The sequence below is a fragment of the Solanum pennellii genome, chromosome 4 (assembly GCF_001406875.1).
Source record: "Solanum pennellii chromosome 4, SPENNV200".
In the NCBI taxonomy this organism is placed as follows: Eukaryota; Viridiplantae; Streptophyta; class Magnoliopsida; order Solanales; family Solanaceae; genus Solanum; species Solanum pennellii.
Window position 1 is genome coordinate 72,053,218 of NC_028640.1, and position 26,114 is coordinate 72,079,331.

At 32.9% G+C, this 26,114-nt stretch overlaps 3 protein-coding genes across 4 annotated transcripts; all 3 read right to left on the reverse strand.

The window, feature by feature from the left end:
- Positions 1-41: 41 nt before the first annotated feature.
- Positions 42-5,749, reverse strand: LOC107015978 (rhamnogalacturonate lyase-like). Its single transcript, XM_015216440.2, has 14 exons — positions 5,281-5,749; positions 4,662-4,712; positions 4,454-4,573; positions 4,222-4,341; positions 3,690-3,831; positions 3,137-3,307; positions 2,847-3,002; positions 2,655-2,761; positions 2,481-2,571; positions 2,221-2,362; positions 1,975-2,131; positions 1,680-1,796; positions 1,374-1,500; positions 42-897 (listed from the first exon to the last, which is right to left on the reverse strand). The coding sequence occupies exons 1-14, from the start codon at positions 5,394-5,396 to the stop codon at positions 661-663; spliced, it is 1,854 nt and encodes a 617-aa protein (XP_015071926.1). The 5' UTR covers positions 5,397-5,749; the 3' UTR covers positions 42-660.
- Positions 5,750-6,238: 489 nt separating this feature from the next.
- LOC107015977 (rhamnogalacturonate lyase-like) lies at positions 6,239-13,717 on the reverse strand. Of its 2 annotated transcripts, none has more exons than XM_015216438.2 (16): positions 13,198-13,717; positions 10,935-11,008; positions 10,500-10,621; positions 10,250-10,306; positions 10,045-10,164; positions 9,813-9,938; positions 9,279-9,420; positions 8,770-8,940; positions 8,518-8,673; positions 8,325-8,431; positions 8,138-8,228; positions 7,859-8,000; positions 7,614-7,770; positions 7,321-7,437; positions 7,009-7,135; positions 6,239-6,619 (listed from the first exon to the last, which is right to left on the reverse strand). In XM_015216438.2, the coding sequence occupies exons 1-16, from the start codon at positions 13,262-13,264 to the stop codon at positions 6,383-6,385; spliced, it is 2,013 nt and encodes a 670-aa protein (XP_015071924.1). In that variant the 5' UTR covers positions 13,265-13,717; the 3' UTR covers positions 6,239-6,382. The 2 variants fall into 2 exon arrangements, with proteins under 2 accessions (XP_015071924.1, XP_015071922.1); XM_015216436.2 differs by lacking the exon at positions 13,198-13,717 and adding an exon at positions 11,240-11,340.
- Positions 13,718-14,624: 907 nt separating this feature from the next.
- On the reverse strand, positions 14,625-19,873 carry LOC107015748 (TRAF-type zinc finger domain-containing protein 1). Its single transcript, XM_015216146.2, has 6 exons — positions 19,725-19,873; positions 19,440-19,531; positions 18,775-18,910; positions 16,582-16,719; positions 16,349-16,470; positions 14,625-15,178 (listed from the first exon to the last, which is right to left on the reverse strand). The coding sequence occupies exons 2-6, from the start codon at positions 19,481-19,483 to the stop codon at positions 15,037-15,039; spliced, it is 582 nt and encodes a 193-aa protein (XP_015071632.1). The 5' UTR covers positions 19,484-19,531; positions 19,725-19,873; the 3' UTR covers positions 14,625-15,036.
- Between the last annotated feature and the right edge of the window lie 6,241 nt (positions 19,874-26,114).

Consider the following 26,114-nt stretch of genomic DNA (forward strand, 5'->3'; position numbering starts at 1 on the left):
TAGGTGCACCAAAAAAAATTACAAAGGAGAGAAAAGAAGAGTGAGGCATCACAGAGGAAAATAATCTGTGAGGAAAAATAGAGAGTGTGAGCGATATTGTAGTGAGGTTAAAAAATCAAAAGAGTGTTATTTCTTTTAAATGTGTAGTGATCTTTGGAGTTTTGCTCAGACATACAAGTGTAAAATCCTTACTATAGTGATATTCGTTGCTCCTCTCTGGTTGTGGTTTTTCCCTTATTTAGGAGGGTTTCCACGTAAAATCTTGGTGTCATTATTTTTCTTTTATTCTCGTTGATTAACCGTATTGTTGTGTTCCACATTTATTGCCTTTATTACCGCAAATATTATTTCTGTTACGGATTTATTCCCATCAACATGATTGTAGGAGAACTTTCCAAAATATAATACAATTTTACACGTTACATGTATTTTTGAACTCAATGATAACGTAGCTTAAAAGACAAATTTATAAGGTTTGTTAGGCCAAAACAAACAATACATGTCATTGGTTGTGGTGTGACATGTAATTAATTACATCCTCAATATTGTGAGAGTTGATTTCAACACGATACAATCTGTTCAAACATTATATTTATTCAAAATAATATAATACAATATACGTACAGCTAAATAGAGTGTTAGAATTATGCTATTATTTGCTTAGTTTGGTGGAGCTTCGAGACGAATATAGTCATACATAATCCCTTGGAAAGGACTTTGATGTCTTGGTTGGCCTAAGTAAATGGTGTTGTCCCCTTGCACTAGCAGATTTCCCTGTATGTCTATATTGTACAGCCAATATAATCCATGAATTCCATGCCTAGCAATTGAGTTGTCTCTTCCAAACAATCCTGTTGTAAATAGAGGCCGGTTTGTGCTCGGATTATTCACCCGAACCTGCAAGTACAAGAATCTAGTAAGGGATTTCCTGGCTTGAACTCTGATTCTGTTTTCGGTCGTTTAGAAAGTATTAGATACTTCATTCGTTTCAATTTATGTGTCGTACTTTCATGTTTAGTTTGTTGCAAAAAGAATGTCACTTTCTATATTTAACAACTCTGGAACTACAACATCCCACGTGACATGTTTAAGACCACAAGATTCAAGTATAGTTTGGTACGTTACACAGATTTACTTTAAGATCACAATAGTCAAAAGTCTTTGCTTAATTACTTTTGTTAAATTGTGTCTAGTCAAACTAATACATAAAATGGAACAGAGGGAGTAATTGAGAACAAATTCTGCAATTTCACTTGGTCAAAAGTTAGTTTTTTGCCAATAGTGATTTTTTATACACTAATCAAAGACTGTTTCTAGTTGTAGAAGTGCAATTCTGATCGAATTCGAGTAATATATTGAAACCAAATGTGTACCTGCACTTCAGCTAAAGTTGCAGTTGCAATTGCAATGCGCAATTTATATGTTCCTCCTTGATGGACTGAATCAAGTTTAAATCTGATTTGCCATGTCGTTCCTTGATATGTGCCATCCTCTTTTCTCCTACACATAAGATGGTTTCTGCTTAGTTCTGCTTCCCAAATTTATATGATCACAATCTTTTGAAACATTGTGATTTGACTGTGAAGTACTAAAGGATACGGATAAATGTTGGTAAAGAAATGAGGAATTTAACATAATATTTCAGTTTTCAACTCATCAGATTGCTGCTTGTAGATTACCTTGTGACCTGAGCAAAAAACCAGTCTTTTCTATAGTCACTTTTACCAATTACATACACAAGGTCATCCGTTGGATATAACTCGGAGTACCTATCCCACAATCCATATTGCCTAAACCTGTTTGAAGACAACAATGAAGATGTTATTCTCAATATCACATGACATTTTTGGACAGATATGATGACATTTGAGAAAAAGAACGGAATTGTATTCACTATGTGGAGTTAATTTATCATTCCGTATTCTACTCGAGGAAACAAATAATAAGACCACTACATAAAGGTAAGTTAATAACCTGTCAGGATGATTGATGAAAACGTTGTTGATAAATTTCGGGTTGGGTTCAGGAACAAAATATTCTGCAGCAGTACGATCAGGAATGCCTATTTCCCATAATGTAGGTCCATCTCTTGGAGGCTGATATACGATTTCGTGCACATTAATTTTACAACCTGTTTGCATGTACCACGTGATCCATGAGATTCAGAGTTTTTGTTTGAAGAATAGGAGTTGAACTGAATAATAAACGTGGAGTCAAGACCTGAAGTTATGGAAATGGGAGTCCCATATACATAGTCCCCAATGAATCCAGGGACCCATGCATAAAGATTGTAGTCACCCCAACGTATATTGTTTATAGAGAAGTATCCATTGTTGTCTGATTTAGCCCAAAATTGGTAGCCCTGAAACAGAAAACATTATCCGGGAGCACTATACAGGAAGTCCTCTTGCTTGTTTTGATGAAAGCATTTTGTGAACATGTTTAATCTATTGATAAATAATTTTGTAAACAAAAATGACCTTGCATTCTCTTTGCCAGGAACCAACTTCTCCTGGTCGAGCAAGCCCAACATATGCACCATTTGCAGGTATACAACCATCACTCGTGTACCTATCAAAAGTAGTTAAAATTCTTTAGAAAATCATAATATTTGAATACATTTTTCAAGAGGAAAAGTGTTAGTATGTCCTTACTTGTCTTGCACCAAAAGTATACCACTAACACTGCCCCTTTGATTTGCTGACGGAAAATCTTTTGAGGCTGGAAAACTGTAAGGCCAACTTTGAACTTCATGGTGCATCTGCATCAGCATCAGCATCCGATATAAGTACTTTGACTTCATTAACACACAAAAGAGTAAATTTCAGATCCTTTCACTGCTAAACCTGTATCTTGGCATCATCCCATAGAGCAACAGGATCTTCGTCTTTCTTAACAGAATTAACATATAAAAACACGGGGCCAAACACTTTCTTCCAGGCTTCACCTTGTGCAAACTTTGGTATTAGATCAGCTCCAGCGTAATGAGGGCTTAGAAATGTCTGAAAATATCACAATTTTTATACTTATAATGACTTAATGTATAAAACACGGAAAAGTATTCTGTTGTTGTGAATTTATTCATCTTTTTGAAAATGTTCATGGTAGTAGTAATGAGTAATAAGAAAGATCTTACAGCTAGATTAGTTGGACCGACATGGGATGTAAGGCTCTGTTTGACAGGTCCACCCGATCGAAATTCATCACTCGGTGTAATTTGCCAGAATCCCACAGGTGGGTCCATAGATATCCAGCCGTGGACCTTGTTGTCTTTATTATCACACGAGTACTGGTATTTATCATCGACCTGTATGCACGTGATGAATCAACTCACTAACCATTTCCTATAGCATTCTAATAATTCTTGAGTCCTCATGAAATTGATAACTATAAATATTGCTAATTGGCACAAGTAAGCAGAAGTAGCAAACTTAAGCCGAGAGCACACTTTTAGTTACTTAATTAGATCATATCTCAACACCCCTCCTCATCTGTGGAGTTGATTCTTTTTTCATGCGCCAAATATATGTTGAAATATTTTTTTTTCTTGGGTGGTGGAGAGTTTGACATAAGAATTCATGACCTCTGCATGCTCTGATACATCTATAAAGCTAACGTTATTAGGGAGAGCATACTTTTAATTGCATAATTAAATTATATCTCAATAAATGAAAGAGGAAAATAGGCACCTCGCCTTTGAACTCAGGCTCGATGGGATCAACAAGTAGGACTGCTTCTGGATAAGCAAGTTGTTGTCCTCTAGGTGGTAACCTGTCATCAGGTAAAGGCATATATCTCCGCCAGTTATCTGCCATGGCCATATAATGAAACCTGATCGATCGGTGTTCAAGATTAGACAATAGAACATCCCTCTTAATTGTTGCCTATGAAGATATACATAAGAGATTCACAATGTGTCTTTGATGTATACAAACAATTAATCGCTCATATTGTATATATATGTATCATTTCGTATGTATGACTGAAAGAATATGTCATCAACGAAACATTAGCAAACAGGTCTATAAACCTACTTTCCTTGTCCATTTCCAGGGGCAGAGCTAGAGGGTGGTAGGGGTTCATTTGAACCTCCCTCGCAGGAAAATCACACTGTTTATACGATCAAATTATATAGATGTTAAATCTCCTTAGTGAAAATTCTGCCTATGTTAATCGTTATTACTACTTGATAAATTGGATGAAGAGAAAGTGAGTATTTACTTGTCTTTTCTGAGCTTGAACGCAATCCTAGTCTCGTCAAGGTGGAAATCAGGCCATCCTTCTAAATGTTCATAAGTTGCATAAGAATAGAATCCTGAGCAACCTTTAAGCATTATAAACCTGAATATCATACTTCTGGTTAGTCATCAAGTATCATTTCAAATCCATTTACGAATCAAAAAATGCAACCAGATATTTAAAGAACGAAAAGAAAACCAAGAAAAAAGACAACCTTTTGTCTATGTTCAGGGGAATAAGTTTGTTCTGAAGCGACACATCCCATTTCCTTGAGAACGACAACTCTATTTGATCCTTTGTTTTCAAAATGACCTTATAGGTTGTGCATTTGAGCCTACATTATATAAGTGACACAATTTCGTTGCTCAAAATATTTTTGTTTGGCGTTCTTTGTCTATATACATATATAGCTAGGTAGATACCTTTCAAATTTTGAAGTACTTCCTGTCGAGCTCGAGACAACGTCCCAGTATCTAGATAAACAAATAACACATTTTCACATTCACAAGGAGAAATTAGGTAATTCATTTTCATGATAAAAAGGGGAAGTTAAATATTTGATCTCTTTTTTCTTCTTCACAAGTCAGGGTAGAGCTAGAGTTCTAGTTACAGATACAAGTCAAACCTCTATATTTCGGAATCCAGTAAAGGGAAAATGCATAAGTACCTCAATCTATGTTCAAAATCTCAGAGACACACTTATATTATACTAATGTCTTATTATCCTGAACTATTTTATCAATAATTTCTATTCCTTTTCGGCCTATGTGACACTATATTCTGGGCCCAGTGCGTGTTGACTTTTTTCAAGCTAGTGTCACGCAGAACGAAAAGGAATAGAAAATTATTTATAAAATAAGTTCAGGGGTAATAGAACCTTACTATAGTATAAGTGTCTCTGGAATTTGGGCATAAGCTGGAGGTCCTTATGTATTTTCCCAAGTTTTTTTCTCCAAAATTCAAAACCCCTTAAACTCAAAATTTTGGATCCAGACTGTGATTACAGTAAACTTGAGCTAAAGAAATGACTGATGGAATTACCCTCTGTTTTCTTCAGGATTTCGAGCCTCGAGCAAATTGTCGACGCCATTGTATCTGATTCCAGTTACAATTCCATCTGGTACTGATATAGTCACTTTGAGAATGCCATTATCCATCACCACCTGAAGAATTTTAAGCAACTATTAATTATTAATTTTGAACCCAACATATACTTAAAAAGATTAGAATCCAAAATTCGCAAGTTTCAAATACTGGTTCCGCCTCTGTCAACAGGCACATAGTCAAATGTAAGAAGAACATATATGATTACATGGCGATTGTCCTGAAGGTGAAGCTGTACTCCTTGTGCCATAATTGATCTTGTTTTACGAATGTCTTGTTAAGCTTTACTCCCAAAGATATTATAAGTCGAAAAAGTATGACAAAAGAAAAAAACAAGAGAAACTGTTTGGTACAATTAGACATATTTTGTAGCGTGTAACAACTGATCATGAATTCATGACTAAAAGGTGGGACAGTAATGAGAATTTCAGAATTCATGAAATTTGTGTTTGTTTACGATGTCTAACAAAACTTCTACTTCAATTTCAAATTTGGTTCCAAATTCCAAATTCCAAATTCACCTAAGACATGAATTGTAGAATTTCAATTTCAAATTGTCACTTCAAACTTGAGTTTTGTTTTAAAAAAAAAAACTCAGGCTCGACCAATAGAAATTGCGTGTAACATTATGGAAGCATTAAATTAAAAGTAGTAGCTAGTTACTACTATTATGATTTATTGGACCAGTGAATCTTTATAAAATTATGTATATAAAGTTTGCAGTAACATGTTGTTAGAGTGGGCAATCCTCCTCTCCTCTCATGAGCTAGCTTTCGGGGTTGAGTTAGGCGAGGTGCATATATTATCATTCCACCGACTTCAAATACTTTAATCTGTGTATAACACTGAGTTAAATCCCAATCGTTGATTGCATAAGTAATTGGAACAGTTAACATCTTGAACGAAACGTGGAATTTATTGCTTCACAAACCAGAAGTTAATGCTAAACTGGTAATGGTAATATAAATCAAACAGTTAACAATTTCTAGAACTAGAATTATTTGAGCTCTGTACAAGAAGGAGAAATCTGAAACACTGCTTAGTTTGGTGGAGCTTCGAGACGAATATAGTCATACATAATCCCCTGGAAAGGACTTTGGTTTCTTGGTTGGCCTAAGTAAATGGTGTTGTCCCCTTGTACTAACAGATTTCCCTGTATGTCTATATTGTATAGCCAATATAATCCGTGAATTCCGTGTCTAGCAATTGAGTTGTCTCTTCCAATCAATCCGGTTGAAAATACAGGTCGATTTGTGCTTGGATTATTCACCCGAACCTGCAAGTTCAACAATATAATAAGGGGCTTTCTGGTTTGAATTCGGATTCTGTTTTCGATCATTCAGAGAGTATTAGATAATTGACTGCAAATTATACAATTTCACTTGGTCAAGGACATTTTGGTATGTCATACAAATATTTACTTCAAAATCACAATATTCACAAGTGTTCCTTAATTACTTTTGTTAAATTCAGTGTTCAGTCAATCTAAGACATATAAAATGAGACGAAGGGTTCAAATGAGTACAAATAACGTTTCACTTGACCTAAAGTTAGTATTAGCCAATAGTGAATTTTATACACTAATAAAGGACTAATTCTGGTTGTAGAAGAGCTTTTGATTAATTTAAGTAGGAGCGAAATTGACATCAACAGGGATAAGTGTACCTGTACTTCAGCTAAAGTTGCAGATGCAATTGCAATGCGCAATTTATACGTTCCTCCTTGATTGACTGAATCAAGTTTAAATCTGATTTGCCATGTCGTTCCTTGATATGAGCCGTCCTCTTTTCTCCTGCAAAAAAAAGTCTATTACTTATTTGCAGGTAATTATAAAAGAGAGAAGAGTATGTGGCGCTGTACTTCGCCATTATTCATGCATAAGATGTGTTTTCTGCTTGGATAAATGTTGGTGAAAATGAGGAATTTAGCATTGGATTTTTTTGACTTTTCGACTCATCAAATTGCTGAATTGCTTACCTTGGAACCTGAGCGAAAAACCAGTCTTTGGTATAGTCACTTTCTCCAGTTACATACACAAGATCATCCGTTGGATATAGCTCGGAGTACCTATCCCACAATCCATATTGCCTAAACCTGTAAAGACAATAACGAAGACACTATTCTTAATGCATATATTTACTGGACAGATGTGATGAACTTTTGTGAAAGAGAAAGGAATTTATTTTTAACTAAATGGAGTTAATTTATCATTCTGTGTTCTACTCTAGAGGAAACAAAAACTAAGGCCAATATAAAGGTATGTTAATAACCTGTCGGGATGATTGACGAAAAGCTTGTTGATAAATTTCGGGTTGGGTTCAGGAACAAAAAATTCAGCAGCAGTACGATCAGGAATGCCTATTTCCCATAATGTTGGGCCATCTCTTGGAGGCAGATATACGATTTCGTCCACATCAATACTACAACCTGTTTCCATGTAGACACAATACATGAAATTCAGAGAGTTTGGTTAAAGAATAGGCGTAGAATTGAGAAGTAAACATAGTGTCAAGACCTGGAGTTATGGAAATAGGAGTCTCATATAGATAGTCCCCAATGAATCCAGGTACCCATGCATAAAGTTTGTAGTCACCGGGACGTATATTGTTTATGGAGAAGTTTCCATTGTTGTCTGATTTAGCCCAGAATTGGTAGTCCTGAAACAGAAGACATCAAGACTTCAATTTCCGAGGTGTACAATAATCATCATCATCCGGGAGCGCTACACTGCAAGTCCTCCTTTATGCAAGTTAATGTGAAGATTTTTAGGAGTAATTAGGTAAGCGAAAATGACCTTGCATTCTTTTTGCCAGGAACCAGCTTCTCCTGGCGGAGCAAGGCCGACATAAGCGCCATTTGCAGGTATATGATCATCACTAATGTACCTATCAAAAGTAGTTTAAAAACTTTAGAAAACCATAGTAACTTTTATCTTGAATACTGTGTTTGATATAAATCCGAGGAAATCACGATGTCCTTACTTGTCTTGAACCAAAAGTTTACCGCTAACACTGCCTCTTTGATCTGCTGATGGAAAATCCTCAGATACTGGAAAACTGTAAGGCCAACTTTGAACTTCACGCTGCATCTGCATCAGTAGCTGATATAAGAACTTTGGATTCGAAAACACATACACAAGTATGGAGTAAATTTCAAATCCTTTCACTGCTAAACCTGTATCTTGGCGTCATCCCATAGAGTAACAGGATCTTCCCCTGGCATAACAGAATTGACATATATAAACACGGGGCCAAAAACTTTCTTCCAGGCTTCACCTTGAGCAAAATTTGGTGTTAGATCATCCCCAGCGTAATGAGAGCTTAGATACATCTGAGAATATCACGATTTCACCTTTAAATGACTAAATGTAACCATCTTGTTGAAAATGTTCATGGTAAAAGTAATGAGTTAGACACAAGGTCTTACAGCTAAGGTAGTTGGACCGACATGGGATGTGAGGTTCTGTTTGACAGGTCCACCGGATCGAAATTCATCACTTGGAGTAATTTGCCAGAATCCCACTGGTGGATCCATAGATATCCAGCCGTGAACCTTGTTGTCTTTATTATCACATGAATATTGGTACTTGTCATCGACCTGTGTGCACGGGATGAATCAAAGAACTAACCATTTTGCTATAGCAGTCTAACAGTTCTTGAGGATCTATACAAGTCAATTTGAGTTACTGTTAAGAAGTTTTCAACCGTTTCATGAATATTTTTTTTTTAACCTGTCATTTATATTGAGGAACATCATCAGATTGATGAATCGATGTTCCTCAAGTGATCAGCTATTTCATCAAGTATCAATCGGGTGGGTAATAAACAGAAAAACTGTTAGAAGTATGGTTTAAAAAACTGTATCCAGATCCTTATGTGGGATATCATTTTCTTGCAAAGTTAAAGTAACCGAACAATCAGAAAAACCAGAGTTACCTCTCCTCTTAACTCTGGCTCCACAGGATTATTCAGAAGGACCGCTTCTGCATAGGCAAGGCGTTGGCATCTTGCAGGCATTCGGTCATCTGGTAGAGGCATGAATCTTTGCTTATTGTCTGCCACAGCCATATAGTGAAACCTATCAAGTGAAAGTACCACACTTATCATGAATCTGTGATTAAAGAAATGATAAATATTTGACACATGGACAAAGAACAATCGACCTCTAACTAAGTGAAATTGTACCGAGGTTCATAGACCAGATATTTGGCTTTGAACATACGACTAGTTTTTTCTTTCCTTGATAATCAGGGTATCCAGGCCAATTTGCGCGCACCTAGACTACTTCCACGGGTTACCTACTACCTCCCATCAGCCGAGATACCAGGTAACTTGTCCACCAATCACCAAGGTTAGACCATATGAGAAGAAATCACCTAGTGCATTTGCAATGAGTGATGGCATACAACTACTTCTCACCAACCACTACATAAGCATAAGTGTAGGAAAAGGAGGACAAAATCTTCTTACTTATCTTTCCGGAGCTTGAATGCTATTCTAGTTTCACCGATGCTGAAAGCAGGCCACTCAGATGAACCAACATGCTCATAAATGGCATAAGAGTAGAAACCAGAGCAGCCACGGAGCAAAATAAACCTGTTACACCATCACTAGTTTGATTAACACAGCAATATCAGCAATGCAACATTAGCAGTATGCACATTCTCATTTTACCCCATGTGAAGTGTTTAGGAAAGAGAACCTTTTGTCAATATTCAGCGGCACAAGTTTGCCTTGGAGGGAGGGATCCCATGGTCGCGAAAATGATATCTCTACTTGATCGTCTGTCTCCTTTATAACCTTGAAATTAGTACCCTTGATCCTACAGTAATTGGCCATGTTTTGTGCTTACATTAGCCAGATTTTGATTTGATCAATTGTAAATAAAGTAATATAGAAAACCATACACTTCAAATACTCCAGTTTTTCCACCATCGGGAGAATTCCAGACAACGTCCCAGTACCTGATATTGCATTCATAACTTAAGATCACCAGTTCTGCATCATAAAGAAAAACATACATACATGTATACTGAAAAAAAACACGCATCTTCACAACCCAAAAAATTAATGTATGCACTTAGGTAAACACAAATTACATTTTCATGAGCTCAACCTCAGAAACATGCAAGAAACAGGTAAATTGAAGCCAATTACCCTCTATTAGATTCATCGTTAAGGCCTTCAAGTAGATTATCAACGTCATTATAGCGTATTCCAGTGACAATTCCATCTGGATTTGATAACGTGACTTGTAATAGGCCATTATCCATCATCACCTGCAAAAAAGTTAATATTGTAACAACTTTATCTCTGTAGAGGAAACATCATAAAGGTAAGTGCCATCTACTTTGCAAAATGTGCAAACATGCTCACATCCTTATTCATCTTTACATAGCATAATAAAACAGAATGAGGAGCAGTAACTGATACACACGGGATGTAAATAACAGTACAAAGATTACAAAGATATCTTTGTACTAAGATATCATTAAGGGTGTGTTTGGTATGGAAGAAAAGTATTTCCTTCGTAGAGAACACACCCAAAGAGAACAAACATACAAATATTCCAAATGTTCTTGCGTTCCTTACATGGCGATCCTGAATGTACAATCTCACTCCAATTGGGGACATTGTTCCAGGGCCTCCACTATGACAACAACCTCCTGTAAAATAAAAAAACAATCTCAAAATTGGCTCATTATGGTGCAGTTTATCCCAAGTACATATTTGCAAGGCTAACTATCAAAGGAGGATCCAGGGCAAGTTCCGAGGGTTCAACTAAACTCATTACTTTCAACTAAAGTTACGTATACAAATGCAAAAAATGTTTACAATACATTTGATAGTGCTGTAAAATTAGGAAAAAGAGCATAAGAACAATAGTAAAAGTTGACCTATATGGATCACGAGTTCGAAGCGTGACCTATATAGGTCAACATGTTTTAGAGGAAACTTGTTCTCCATGTATTACTAACCAATTTGTAGTTATGTTGGTTGTAGGAGTATAGATATACAAACTACATCAGTAGCTATATAACACATATATAACAATATCTAGTTTTGTAATTAGAGTTAACTTTAAGTACAGGGAAAGAAAATTCTTTTATTTTCCTGGCTTTAGCTTTAATTATCCACTTCCACTTTTGCTATTGCGCCACTATCGTTTGGTAAAATTAGAAATACCTTGGAAGTAAAGACGCCCAATTGAAGAAATTAAGTAATCATGAATGCATGTAAGTAGTTGTGGTAAAATCAAGTAATCGGGTTCGAGTACTCGAAGTTTTTGTTAGGGAGTCCTTTATCTCTGTGAAACTTTTGAGCTTGAATTTGAATTTAATTGAACTTCAACGTGGATACTGAATACCAGATTGGAAATCAAAATAAAAAATAAAAAATCCAAAATATTTTCAAACTACTTTTTAAAGTAAGATTTACATTCATTTTAAATAGTTTATCTGGTTTTAAGCTATCTTGTTATGTAGCATTAAACTTGAAGTTTGTGAAATATTCATTTGATGGTTGAGATGTGAGGAGAATAAAAGTGGTTAATGGGAAAGAAATTTGTGGACCTGATGAAAATCGAGTACTTAATTTAACCTTTTTTAAAACTAATTATCATATTAATTTGAAGCTACAAAAGAGTAAAGATCACAAATATAGAAATGTTGCTGTTGCAAAGTCGCGGTACAAAGAAACGTATAATGTGAATTGTTATTTTATTTTTTGCCGACATTCCTATGGATTACTTTATGGGATCACTTTATGAGATTGTATTAAGTTGTTTATCGTGTTTCTCTTTTACATGTTTCTTATGAAAATATTAACAAGGAAGATTTTTCTTTTTTACTATTTTATTCTTATGCAGATAAATCTATCGTCTTATCCTATTAAAATATTTATAGTTCTCAAGAACAATTACTACTACGAATAAGATATGGGCAAAAATATTTATTAATTTTATATTAAACTTCTAATGAAAAATAATTTAAAATAATTACTTTTAAAAATTACAATAGATAATTTGAGAATAAGAAAGTGTTACTATTAGAGATCCTAACTTTTAACATAGGGAGAATTACATTTCAATACCTTAGTAGTAATATCTATGTAATGTATAGATAGTATGTATTTTATATTAAATATACATATATTATATACATACAATATACATAGTTTTGTTTTATCAATATATTTATATTAGAAAGTAATTAAATTCTATTTTCGCCAATGAGGGCCCATTTTTAGACGTAAGCTCTCAAGGAATTTTTCTTTCCTTCTCAGGACTGGACTTCTAATTAATTACAAAGTGAGCTCAATCATCCTACTACAATTTATGTTATCAACAAAATCTGATTAAACGCTTCTATTTTCTAATAAAATAAAATCTTTTGTTTATAAAACAAGTATTTATACTTTCCAAAAACTTAAACTAAACATGCCACGGATAAATAAAAAATCTTAATAATTCAATTGATTGATTATTTGTTGGTCGATTTTTCTTTTAGGATTTTATTCCCGATTCCAATTACTATTTTCAAAAAAAAAAACAGATATAAATATCTCTTTTTTTTTTGTTTTCCACACAGTAAACCCAACTAAATTCGGATTCACACCTGAAAATTCCCTATACATAGGGTTAAACACTTCCTAACAAAGGCGATTTCGTATTAAGGAGACTCAAATTCGAGGCCTCTTATTCAAGAATAACAGAATAGTTACCGCTCCATCACAACTTTGTCGGTGATTGGTATAAATATCTCTAGTAAGTGACCACCAGCTAGAAAAATGTACATCTCCTACTGTTTTGGGACACGTGTGAATATCAATTGCCAGTAGTAGTTAGACGTGTTACCTGTTTGTCCAGCGCACGCGCATAATAAGCATTTTATCATGCGTTTGAAGCGACGCCCATTACCCATTTGTGTAACTGTATATGCACTTTCCCCGTTCAACCACGCGCCACCAACTTCCGCCGTATCACACCGCTTCTTCCGTCAATCAATCTGCTGAATTGCCGCCCGCACATCGACCAAGTTATGCCTGAAGCATCGTGTTTACGTCGTCGGCAAAATTCAATTATTTTTTGTTTCTCAAAAAAAAATATAATAAAAAAAATTATAAAAACTGTACGAGTCTTCGATTTATCGGAAATTTGTGTGTTCTTGAACACATGATTTAACAAAAAAAATCATATATTATATGGGTTTGGAATTGTTTTGGTACACGACGATATTGAACGACAGTTTTGGAGTTGGTTACTGTTACTGCTCGAACTTCAAATTTCATTTGGGAATTGGGATTCATAATTTCTTTTTTATTTTCCATTTCTATAATTATTATCTCAAATCTCTTAATTATGAGGTGATGTTACATTGTTGAAGTATCAATGAATATGATTATCAAAAGTAAAAATAACTTTTATTAAAACTCGCTCTTTTTATTCATTTGTACTTTCTCGTTTCATTTTTATTCGTAATGTTATGTTTTTCAAAAGTCAATCATTATTAAAATTAAATTAAATTATATTAATTCAATATCTTTTAAAAAAATAGATATTCAAAAACTAAATAAAAAGTAATATACATCACAATTTTTTACGTATCAATATGATAAAATAAAAATATATCGTAAAATAATGATCAAGTTCTTATATTTTGACTTTGAAAAAGAAAACCACGACAATTAAAAGTGGACGAAAGAAATACTTGTTAATTTAATTATTTTTAGAAAAACGATTTATTTCTTAATTCTTAATTACCTACATTATTAACTATAATTATTTCCAAATGCATAATTAGCCGACGGAGTATTTTGCTAACTGTTGGAGGTTGGACTTCAGTAGAGGTANATCACGACAATTAAAAGTGGACGAAAGAAATACTTGTTAATTTAATTATTTTTAGAAAAACGATTTATTTCTTAATTCTTAATTACCTACATTATTAACTATAATTATTTCGAAATGCATAATTAGCCGACGGAGTATTTTGCTAACTGTTGGAGGTTGGACTTCAGTAGAGGTAGGTGGGGGAAAACAAAATAGAAATTAGGACTTCTTTGGTAGAATGTATTAATAGATTCTTGCTACGTACTACCTAATATACACCCTAAAAAACTTAATAGGATGGACAAATAAACTGAAATTCCTACCTAACAAAAAATTAAATAAAACATTATATTATTTTCTCTAAATAAATCCAACCAAACAATCCAAGTATTTTAGGTACTGAAGTCTGTTGTGATACAAGTTTCTCTGCAAGTTCCAAGTTGCAAAAGACATTAACTCTGTAATGGCAATTTTGTAACCTCAAAGCAGAATGCATGATACAGCCATTTAACATAATCATCACTGAATAATACTTTGATACAAACACAATTACTTCAACAAGAACTGCTTCCACTTTATGACGGACCGAAATGTTCAAAAAGGCAGACACATTATTTTCACTACCACTACAATTTTATCAACTTCCACTTTACACAACACCCTGTAAGCAGTTCAACTCATCTCATAAGAAATGGATTCGCATATTAACTACTTGTACAGACGGAATTCTTAGGCATATAGTCATTATACTTATGGTAAGTTCTCTGATAAGTGAGAATTCTAGTGATTTGAGGTGTATCAGTTGATGGTTGATAGGTAAAGAGCCTATCAATAGCGCCTTTGGTATTAGTGCACTTGAGTCTGCTAGACTTTCCTCTGGAAAAGAAGTGAGCCTAATAAAACAGCAATGCCTGTTATGGCGATTGTGAACAGAAGCCGCTTTCTGGAGAACTCTTGTGGCTGCCTTCTTGGTGGACCACGGTCTCTTTCGGCTGTGTGTGTGTTCCTTCAGAGAAACCAAAGAGCAACAAAATGAAAAACACTTGACATGCAACAGATAAGTTATGGTATCGAAAGTTCAATTGAGTGTTCAAGATTTGGTTCCATTGTTTGAGAGGAAATGGTGGAAATTCATTTCAAACAAATGAACTACAAACAGATTGCATTGTAGTGAGTAAATATGAATCGGAACACACTGTTTTAGAACTTTCAGCATTGACCATTGCATGATTCCACAACTGCTTGTTTTCTTTTTCACAATTTTACACCAAACACGGGTTTCTTATTTGATGCACTACTAAGACTAGTAAGTAGTGACGAAGAATCTGAAGCCCCTATATCTCAATCTTAAATTCTGAATACCGACGTGTCAAGGTTGTGAGTGCAGAACCTAAACGTGTGAGCCATCTGATGTATATGAGAGAAACGAAAAGACTCCCTCCTGATAGACTCGTCAGTTTTTTTTAAGGTTCATCAGTTATTCAAAGAGAGGATAAGGGATTAATGGTAAAAAAACTTTCAGCTTGCTGATTTCTTGGGGCTTTATCTGGTTAAATTGCAAATATGCTGACCAATCTACGTTTTAATTCAATGCCATGGATCATTTTAAGGCCCATCCACATACTAACAGAGGTTGAAATAATTATTCGAGAGTTGAAATATGTAAATGGGACCGTGAAAAATATTAGTAGAAAGAGAATTGCTAGTTGGGCAGCTGAAGAAAAGACAGAGACTTTCTTCAATCAACCTAGAGAAGAAAGATGAAATCACAGAAAAAGATGAATCTGTTGTGAATCAGAAAAAAAGAAGTAAACAACTTCAAATGCAAGATTTTGGACACTTTGGAGTCTGTCTTTAAGTGATTGGTTAAGTAAAAAGTTTGTACATTTTTCTATCTTCTGTGGTTAACCTTAATGCATCAGGGATGAGATTTACACTGGCTATTGTACCAATAAGAGAGGAAATAAGACATTAAGTTAAGATGACAGAAGGTGAACATTTAAGTCAAAAAGAAAAGCAGACAATAAGAATGCTACGGAATAGCATGTTTGCAATGGGAATGGAACTTGATCTAAAGAATATAACAACAGTGTATCTAACATATCAATATTATAAAAGACCTCAATGAGAGAATATCTGTAAAAAGCCGTTTAAGCAAATACTTTATCTTTAATACCTGGAAGATTCTGCAACATTACTTATCATTCCATTGCATCTACTCTCATGAACATCTCTTTCTCGGAGTCTAATGTATCTGCTACAAAGATGGCATAATTCTGTCCGGTTCCCGCATACTTCCTGGGGTCAAGGCAGTGTAAATATCACAATAACGAGCAAGATGCTAAATTCTAATCACTCCTGAAGATACAAAACATGAAACAATACCAGAACTTTGATATTTCTTATTACCTGATGCTCAAATAAATCAATTGCAGGCAAAGGAAACTCGCAATACTCGCATGTCACGATCCTTTTTGGGCAATTTTCACCTCTATGAACAGCTAAAATCTCACGTTCCATTGTCTCGCTACACAAAGAACAGGCAACCTAAAAATAAACAAGCACAGTAATAACATCAAAAGGTATAGTTTAGCCTAGAGTTTCCATCTAAACAACAAAAAAGAGAGACTGAATATTATGCCCTGCCCCCCCAGGCAACCACAACCTGCTTCTCAATAAAAAAAAACTAAAGGGAGAAAAGGTGGGAGAACATTTAAACAATTTCTTCTACACATGTATCCTTGAGAAGAAAGAAAAAATTTAACCTAAATCCAGTACTCTTAGAGATGGTTCTCCATTTCAATATCCCTATTACTTATACGTAGGTAATTCTTGAATAGCAACGGCACGAGCCAAAACATCTTGGGTTCTCTAAAGCCTTACTGGTTACTACCTCTTGTTTGCTCACTAGTTTCTAGCAGTCTGTTCTTAAAGGAAAATTTTAGAAGATATATTCAACTAAAAGTTAAAACTAACATTAGCAATACATATTTTAAGCAAGAAGACAACAAAATAATACTTGCTCGATTGCTCTGTAGGCCTTACTATCTCAAAATTATGTGATAGATCTTAGCATTCTATTCTCAAGGCAAATTTCCAAAGATATATTCAACTAGTCAAAGCTTAATGTCACTTGTTGTAATCAAGGAGACAACAAAAATAATACTTGCTATGCAGGCTTAGCACTAAACTGTTAACAGGCTCAGTAAGTTCGATATAAGCCCACTGTGAGAAATCATGGTTTCAACTATGGCAAAGCACTCAAAAGCTTGAGATTTTGCTGGGGATAGGGACTGCTCAAGTGGTCAATTGCAAATGCTGCTTACCCTCCCTGTTCATGTTGGTTATCACTAATCAAAACCTCCTAAATCATTTATTAAAAAATCTAGAATGGATCACATGCAACACACTTTCGCGTTCATGCTCTATATAGAAATTTCAGTTGCAAGGATTATCACCAAAACAAACGCACGTAGATAAACAGCAAGAAAAGCTATGAACTCAGTTGATTATAAAGACAGCAATTGAAATCAACAGGAAAATCCACTTTTTTTTATCTATTTTGATATACAGGCAAACACACATAGATCACAATGAAAAACTAAGATTAATTAGAGTAAGACTAATGAGCGGCGGAAGACCGCACTCATCGAGCTTGTTTTTCCAGTCAGTTTCAGTGAAGATAATTATAAACCCTCTTATGCTAATCCAGCTTGAAACTCAACTATGCAAGGACATGTAGCGTAAGAAAACTAGTGAGTTCTTAACCACATCACCTAACAAGCAAATACTTATTATCCCCATCTTCAGATTCCTTAAAATTACACCATGAAGTAGATACTTCTTGTTTTTCTAACTTTAAGGATTCTACAACTATTGATGTCAAAAGGAACGAGATGGTGAAACATGTGTGCTAATGCTTGATACATCTATTCTTGTTTATAAACACATATATCTAGTTGTATTCTTCTTCTTCTTTATTTTATTTAAACTTGGATGGTTTATTATTGGTAATTGCCAAAAAAAAATGACAGGGTAAAAACCCTTGTTCTATAAAAACCAAGGGCCACTTGGCTCACGGTTCAGAACTCAATTGATAATTGTCCCGCCAATCTACCCTTCTCCACTTAACACCAGGCTTTAGTATGCGACACAATTCGTGTGCTAAAGCTATACTTGTGAGTGGTGCGCTTACCATCAATGCAAAGGCCTGGGGCAACATTATAGATATAGGAATAAACATAAACATATAAAGAGAACCTACACTACTCGTGCATTTCTTTTTTTTGCAAACATGTTCTGAAACACGAGTTTTCTTGAGCCAAGGGCTTATTGGAAACAACCTCTCTACCCTTACAAAGGTAAGGGTCCCTCCCCAGGATACACTGGGTATGTTGTAGTTGAATAAAAAGAGAACCTACATTATATATGTTTTAGAAATATATTTAGCTAGATAAATGATGTACAAATGTATTCATGTAAACAGTATCTACATGATCAGCAAATGGATTCTATTTGAACTAATGAATGTAGACATCTATCTTCAAGTGAGTAACATCAGTGATAAAGTGTATAAGAGGTCAGACAAATAAGGTCACTTACCGGAGCATGAGTGCTCAAGAAATGTTCCTCCGCAAACTTTCTAGGAACCATATCCTCACAGATTTTACATTTTTCAAGATTCCGGGAGCAGTGAGCAAAATGAAGATCAAGATTGGTGGAAGGAATTGCTCTGTCACTGTAAATATCACCATTCAAACCAGAAGGTGCCGCAATGTCAGAAGTAAACAGAAGGATCAACAGTCAAACAAGTAACAACCAAACATAAAACAAACATTATGCTAGTAACCATGCATAAATAGCAATATTGCCTGAAAACTACATTTATTAAAGAATCTTGTCAATTGATTTCTTCTATGGCTTAAATTACATATTAATCTTTTATAGCATGGATTCTTCATTTCCAGTAGAGATACAGAATCTTCTTCCTGGCAGAATCAAATATAAAAGAATAAATTGTGCTAATAAAAACTCACATTAATCCACTAAGGTGAAAGAAACAATCAAACTGATGCTAATATAGGACAGTTAAAAATTGTCATAGAAACAGCATTTTTGTAATCAAACTAACAACTTCAACATTTAATACACCTTTCTCCTTCAGAGCTAAATTATATTCAGAAACAAACATATTTCGAATTAAACTTCGAATAATTCATTAAACAAACACCAAAACGAAAAAAATATGAAAATTCAAATAAAATTACCAGTGACTGCAGATGCTGGTGGCTTGATCAGAAGCTACAGCCATTACTCCGCCCCAAAAGATCAACAAGAATCTCTCCCTTCGAATTAAAATCTATAACAAATGGGAAATAAGCAAAATTGAATTACTAAGAAGCAAGAAGAAAATCAATTAATTAAAGACAGAAAATGAAGTTAGGTAAGCGAATTGGGAATTAAAATTAGGTAAAATCAATTTCTAATTTGTGACGAATTGAAACGAATTTTTTTTTTGACGATTTTATCATGGTTGAATTAGAAAAAACGACCTAAAGATTCTTCGAATTGGATTTATCGAAAGGATCAATAGAATGATCGATGATTGATCTGAGAATTATATCCCTTTTTTGTTTGTTGGATTGAAGAGGGAGAGACTGTTGGTCTCTCTTTAGCTAAGAAAAATGGAGTCCACTTTGACGACGATTATGTTCCCTTTTACTTACCGGGTCGGATCCTTATGATTGATGAATTTTCTCGGTTCTCTCACGCTCCTTTGATGCGCGTGCATGCAGATGCAGTCAATAATGGGCTTAATTGGGCTGATGAGTATTATTGGGCTTATTCGGTTTAGTTTGATATTTTTTGGATTTGGATTTGCTCCCAGGCCCAACTTGAGGTGAGTGAACTCAAACCTCAGTCTTTTTTTTGGCAAAACTTTTAAGGTTAAAAATTAAAATTTGTTAAACATAAAGTTTTATTTTCATAAAGTAAGAAAGATGAAGATCATCTACCTATAAAACACTCAGATCTTGTGCTAAGTTTTGCATGTCGAGGCATAAGAAGGGGCTTCTAATTAATTAACTGCGTCAGTTATCATCAAAGGATATGGTGCAGTGAATAAGATGTTTCTCTGTTATTAAAGAAATCCTTGATAGAGAATGTTTCCTACCTAATAGGTCCTATATGATGTGAATCCGAATTAGTTGGGCTAAAACGAGTACTAAACGCCGACTGGAAAAAAAAATGTGTGAGTGGTTTTGTTTTTGTATGATTCCCTCCGCTTGAAGAAACAAAAAAGTAATTAAGAGTGTGTTTGATTTTCCAATTTTCTCATATTAGTTAAATTGAGAACATATATAACTTTTGATGGGAGTAGAATACATGAATTCCTTAAATGATATTTCAATCCTATCTTTTGACATATCTTGAAAAAAAAATTATTTACTTATCAACGCTAAAAAAATAAGTTAAAACTACTTACTTATCTACATACGATATACCAACAACTAACAAAACATCCATTAAGACTTGTCCAAATTACTTTTCTCATCCATTCTCAATTTCATTGTTTCATTGGCATGAGCCAATTAATAAAAAAAAAGTAGAAGAAATAGAGTGACCAGCATATAATACAACAAATAATGGAAAATTCAAACCTAAACTAATAAATTACGACTCTTAAATTCTTGCCAATTGATCTTCTAGAAACTCCCACCGCTCCTAGCTCAATTCTCCTAAGTACTAGTTTTTCTTTTTTTCACTGAGTCCAATATTTATTTTGAAGTCAATTAAAAAAATTTTATTTTAAAATAAAACGCTCTCGATCAAACACAATTTCGTGTTTGCATTATAATTTATAAATTTGCACTACTGGCCTACTCCAACTTGCTGCCTTGCTGGTCATATGTTTCTTTTAAAAAAGGTTCCGGATTTCTGGTCAATTAATATAGGAGACAAAAGGGAGAACATGCGTTAGCTATTAAGAAATTGAGTACGTAGTATTTTATTTTGCATAAAGATAAACAAATACGACAAAAAATTAATTTATAGGCCACACCATGATTATATTTCCCTTTTCAATAAAATACAGCACATAGTGATGATTAGTGGAAATATATTGGGTTAATCGTAACAATAATAGTAACCTTAATTTTGGATATATAAGACTTCATGTATTGATAAATAATTGCTCAATATCAATAGAGCACGTCATGCTTATTTTATTTTTTTTGGCCCATGACGCCAAATAGCCATATTTTGAGGGGTGTCTCGTATCAAAAGAAACTATTCCATAATTTTTAATGGTTGTGGTGAGTGATATTGACTAAATAAGGAGACAAAATCAAAATAGTTACGAAGAAAAATGATAGTAAAGAAAAAAAAATGTCAGTTATAGCGAAATAACGAGTAGTTAAAACATAATATATAATGATACACGTGAAAAAATAAGAAATTACGTGTATAAGGGTAATATTATGATAAACATAATGCTTTTAGACTCTCATCAAACCTAATCTCATTGAAAAATGAGAAAAAACTCAACTGAATTAACCTTCTATCCTAATCTACTTGAGATATTCTCATATACAAGGTCATGATCTTGAGAAATCGAACTCGTGTTATGTCTTGTCTTATAAGCTTTTTCCAATACTTTTTTCTGGTTTATCTTTGTCTCTCTTCACATTCACTATATTCGACTTCTCACACTTTTCGTTCATTGAGATATTTGTTAATCTCCTCTAATTTCCTTTATCAAATCATCTTAAATTCTCAATCTCGTGCGTCTCCCTTATTTCATCTACTACAAAAAAGGGATAATATTTTTGGATTATCCAAAAAGGTTAATATAAATATACCCTTCACTTATCTATTAGGCTAAAACATATTATTGAACTATCTGAAAAGATTGATTTGTTATATTATACTCTTTAGTCATTTATTGAGTTAAAAATATATCCCTAAATCCACCTATTTCTAACTCAATATATAAATGAATCATATATTAAAACTTTTTCAATTAATTTAGAAAACTTTTGATCATTATTTCCCGTATCCACACTAAAAGTTACTCCCATTTTGTCCCAAAATTAAACATGCTATAGCATTTTACAACCACATATAAGTAGACTTCGATGGCACAATAANTGCTCAATCTCGTGCGTCTCCCTTATTTCATCTACTACGAATCGAAAAGGGACAAAATATCTTTGGACTATCCAAAAAGGTTGATTTAAGTATATCCTTCACTTATCTATTACACTAAAACATATTCTTGAACTACCTGAAAAGGTTGGTTTGATATATTATACTCTTTAGTAATTTATTGAGTAAAAAATATATCCCTAAATCCACCTATTTTTAATTTAATATATAAATGATGCATATATTTAAATTTTTTCAAGTAGTTCAGAAAACTTTTGATCATTTCCTGTATCCACACTAAAAGTTACTCCCATTTTGTTCCAAAATTAAACATGCTATAGCATTTTACAACCACATATAAGTAGACTTCGATGGCACAATAACTTCCTAAGCAAACAAAAATGAATAACTCCAATTAATCTTAACATTGATGTATTGAAGGTTATATACCATAGGAAGAGAGAATCACTTTCTTAGTCTTGATATCCGTGCCCATATGATTTGGCTGATGATTGACACTTGTCCATCCTTTTTAGTTGGAGGTGAAATAAAGCTCCCTTAATTTTCTCTTAACACCTTCATTGGATGATTCAAAAGCAAGAAGTATCTTGATTAGTCCAAGAAATCTTGTTCACGTGGGAGTCAACCAACTAGACATTACTAGTTCCTAAAACAAGATAAATCATAATTATCAATCCCCCACCCTTCAAGGTCTTTGTTACCTCCGAAATAATTTTAAACTGATATTATTATATCATGTCTTTCGATCATCTGATATGATATAGATAATTAAAAATATAAAAATTTGATGATATGCTTATGATTTTATTTTTACAAGTTTTTTTTGTATAAAAATTAATTATTTTTTTTTTGTAATTTGAATTTCTTTTTTCTTATTATTTTCTTTTAAAATATCGCGATTTCCTCTTTGAATTAACTTGAACATTTGTGCTTGAGGAGAAAAAAGGAAATGACATCATAAGTTAAAACTTGCTCCTACAAATACAATTCATATATAGTTGATAGTTCTAATCCCTCTTATAAGAAAAAGGTAATGTAAAAGAATAATAAAACCTAGGAAAAAAGTTGGATCATAAAATAATTAAGCATGCTTGATATTTGACAAATTGATGGCAACATGAATATTATATTATGAGTATTTGACTATCAAAATGATAACTTTTCATGTGAAATCAGATCTCTAAACCTCGTTAATCACATCTATTACTATTTAATAATTTTACTGTTATCGTGTCATACTGATACAGTACTTAGGTAAGTTTTGCAATAAAATAAAATTCATGATATTGTTATGTCATGTACTTACAACTTTAAATTATTTGCAAGGTCGTTATTGCTGATGATTTTTTTTTATCAAGGACATTGTTGCTGACGGAATACTCTTTTATGAGACTTATTAACATAAAATACGTTTAGTTTGAATATTTTATGTATTGATCACCACTTTTTTGGAGTGATATTTTCTGTTCTTGCCTTTTTAATTATCTCTTAATTAATTTTTTCTTCTTCTTTAATCCCACTATGTGTTGGAGATAGAGAAAGAAGATAAACATGAGGAGACAAAGAAAAGACATTTTCTATGGAAATTAGGAGTTTTAATTTCCATATTTGGTAACCTTTCTTAATCCAAATACAGATCACATGTTGGACAACTGACAAGTGGAATTTCACTTAAATCGTTTTCTTAAATTCCTAGATTGTTATTCCCTAAAATATCATGTTTGATGAATAAACGTATAAAGGGTATATATATTGTATTTTAATATCCTGTGTTCAATTAAAGTAAAATCAGAAAGTGGAAGAAATGCAAATTTATTTCGAGTTCACAATTTGTTGATTGTGTATTTAAGAAATTTAATTAAGTTTCTCATTGTTGTCGCATATTAATTATTCGAAGCCTTGGGAATAAATAGTTATGTTAATTATATGTACTTAAGAAATTTATATTTCTCATTGCTATCGCATATTAATTATTCGAAGCCTTGGAATAAATAGTTACGAGTTTGAGAATCAACAGATAGCCATTCAAACAAAGGTAGTGTCAATTTGGGAATTGGAAATCACCGCAAAACTTTCAATTAAATTAAGCATAAAAATATCGTCTAAATTTTGTATATAGCATTTTATATTGTAATATTATCAAGTTATGGTATTAGAGTTTCAATTTCATTGTGTAACATTTAATATTTCATTATATCGCATTTTATTAATAATTATATTGTTAATTATAATTTATTAAAAAGAGTTGTTATTAAAAATTAATTAAAAATCAAGGGGATAAAGTAATAATGGATAATTAATAGTAATAATATGCTATAAGTAGTTTATTTTTAAAGAGTATGATTACAACTTAATATGTATCCTGTTAAATGTGCGTGGAATATTAATTTTACTATATCAGAAATTGGAAATAGAATACGGACATAAAAATATTTCTTCGTCCAAAACACTGAATAATTACAAACAAAGACAAATTCATTATATGAAAATTGACGTAGTTATATATATATATATATATATATATTTGCTAAAATTATTAAATTCTATCTCGCTCGATGATAAATCGTATGCTTATTTTTAAAATTTCATCTTGTTAATTAAGCAAACTTGACGAAAAATATTTGTCATTATAAAATAGTCACCCAAATCAAGAAAGGGCAAACTCGTCAATAAACATTATTTCAAATTCCACAACCACTGCAAAAACCGCTGTGGTTTTTATCCAATTAAAGCGGTTTTGACGATTTATATTATTGATGGACATAATTTCCTCTTACAGGCTATTCATTCAATCAGAAGACTGACTGAAAATAATAATAATAATAAATAATAATAATAATAATATTAATCAGAAGACTGACCCAAAAATCAAAATGCCGATGGCCAAGCCTCATTGTATTTAAATTATATATGTTGATAAATAAAATATTTTATAGTAATTGTATAATTTAGTACACCCTTCAGTTCGTTACAATTTATGAAGCTAAGTTTAATTTTTTTAAGTCATATTTATAGGTTATTTAATTGGATTAGATCAACATACTAAAATATTTTGAAATAAATTTTAGGTATTAAAAATACGATAAGTTATAATAATTTTTTAACGTAAATATAATTAAAAGTACATTATAAATACCTGTCAAACTTTAGCTAATTTGAATATCAAAAAGCAAAAAATATCTCATAATTTGAGATAGTATCTAATTTTGTAAATCAATAATCTTTAGTATATATGTGATTTCTTAAAATCAAAATCCTATAAGTGACATGCAGATTATGTTATTTCTATTATATTAAAATTAAATTAAAACTGATGCATAAACCTTAAACTTGGTGTATGAATATCTCCTTCTTGGATGCTCAATTCTCCAACTACCAATTCTGATAAATTAATTATGTTGCATTATTAGTATCATGGGCATACCTCCACTTGTAGCGTGAAAATGAATATCATTATCCAAAAATATAGCAATTAACAATCAAAAGAATAGTACTTTATAGGATACCCCATGACTAACTTTCTTAATTTAGAGCTGTAACATGATTCATGATTATGACTAGCTACTAGAGTCTAGATAGTAACTTTATTTATTGATATGTTTCCAATTTAACAATTCCCCTAATTATACAAGTTGTAGAGTATGGATATATGACTGCATGTTTCTCTATGTATAGAAGATATCTAAAACATAGATGTGACTAAAACTATTGAAAAGTATCAAAGTATTGGGAAAAAATTAGGCGTTCAAGTTGAATTTAATGTAAATAAACAATAT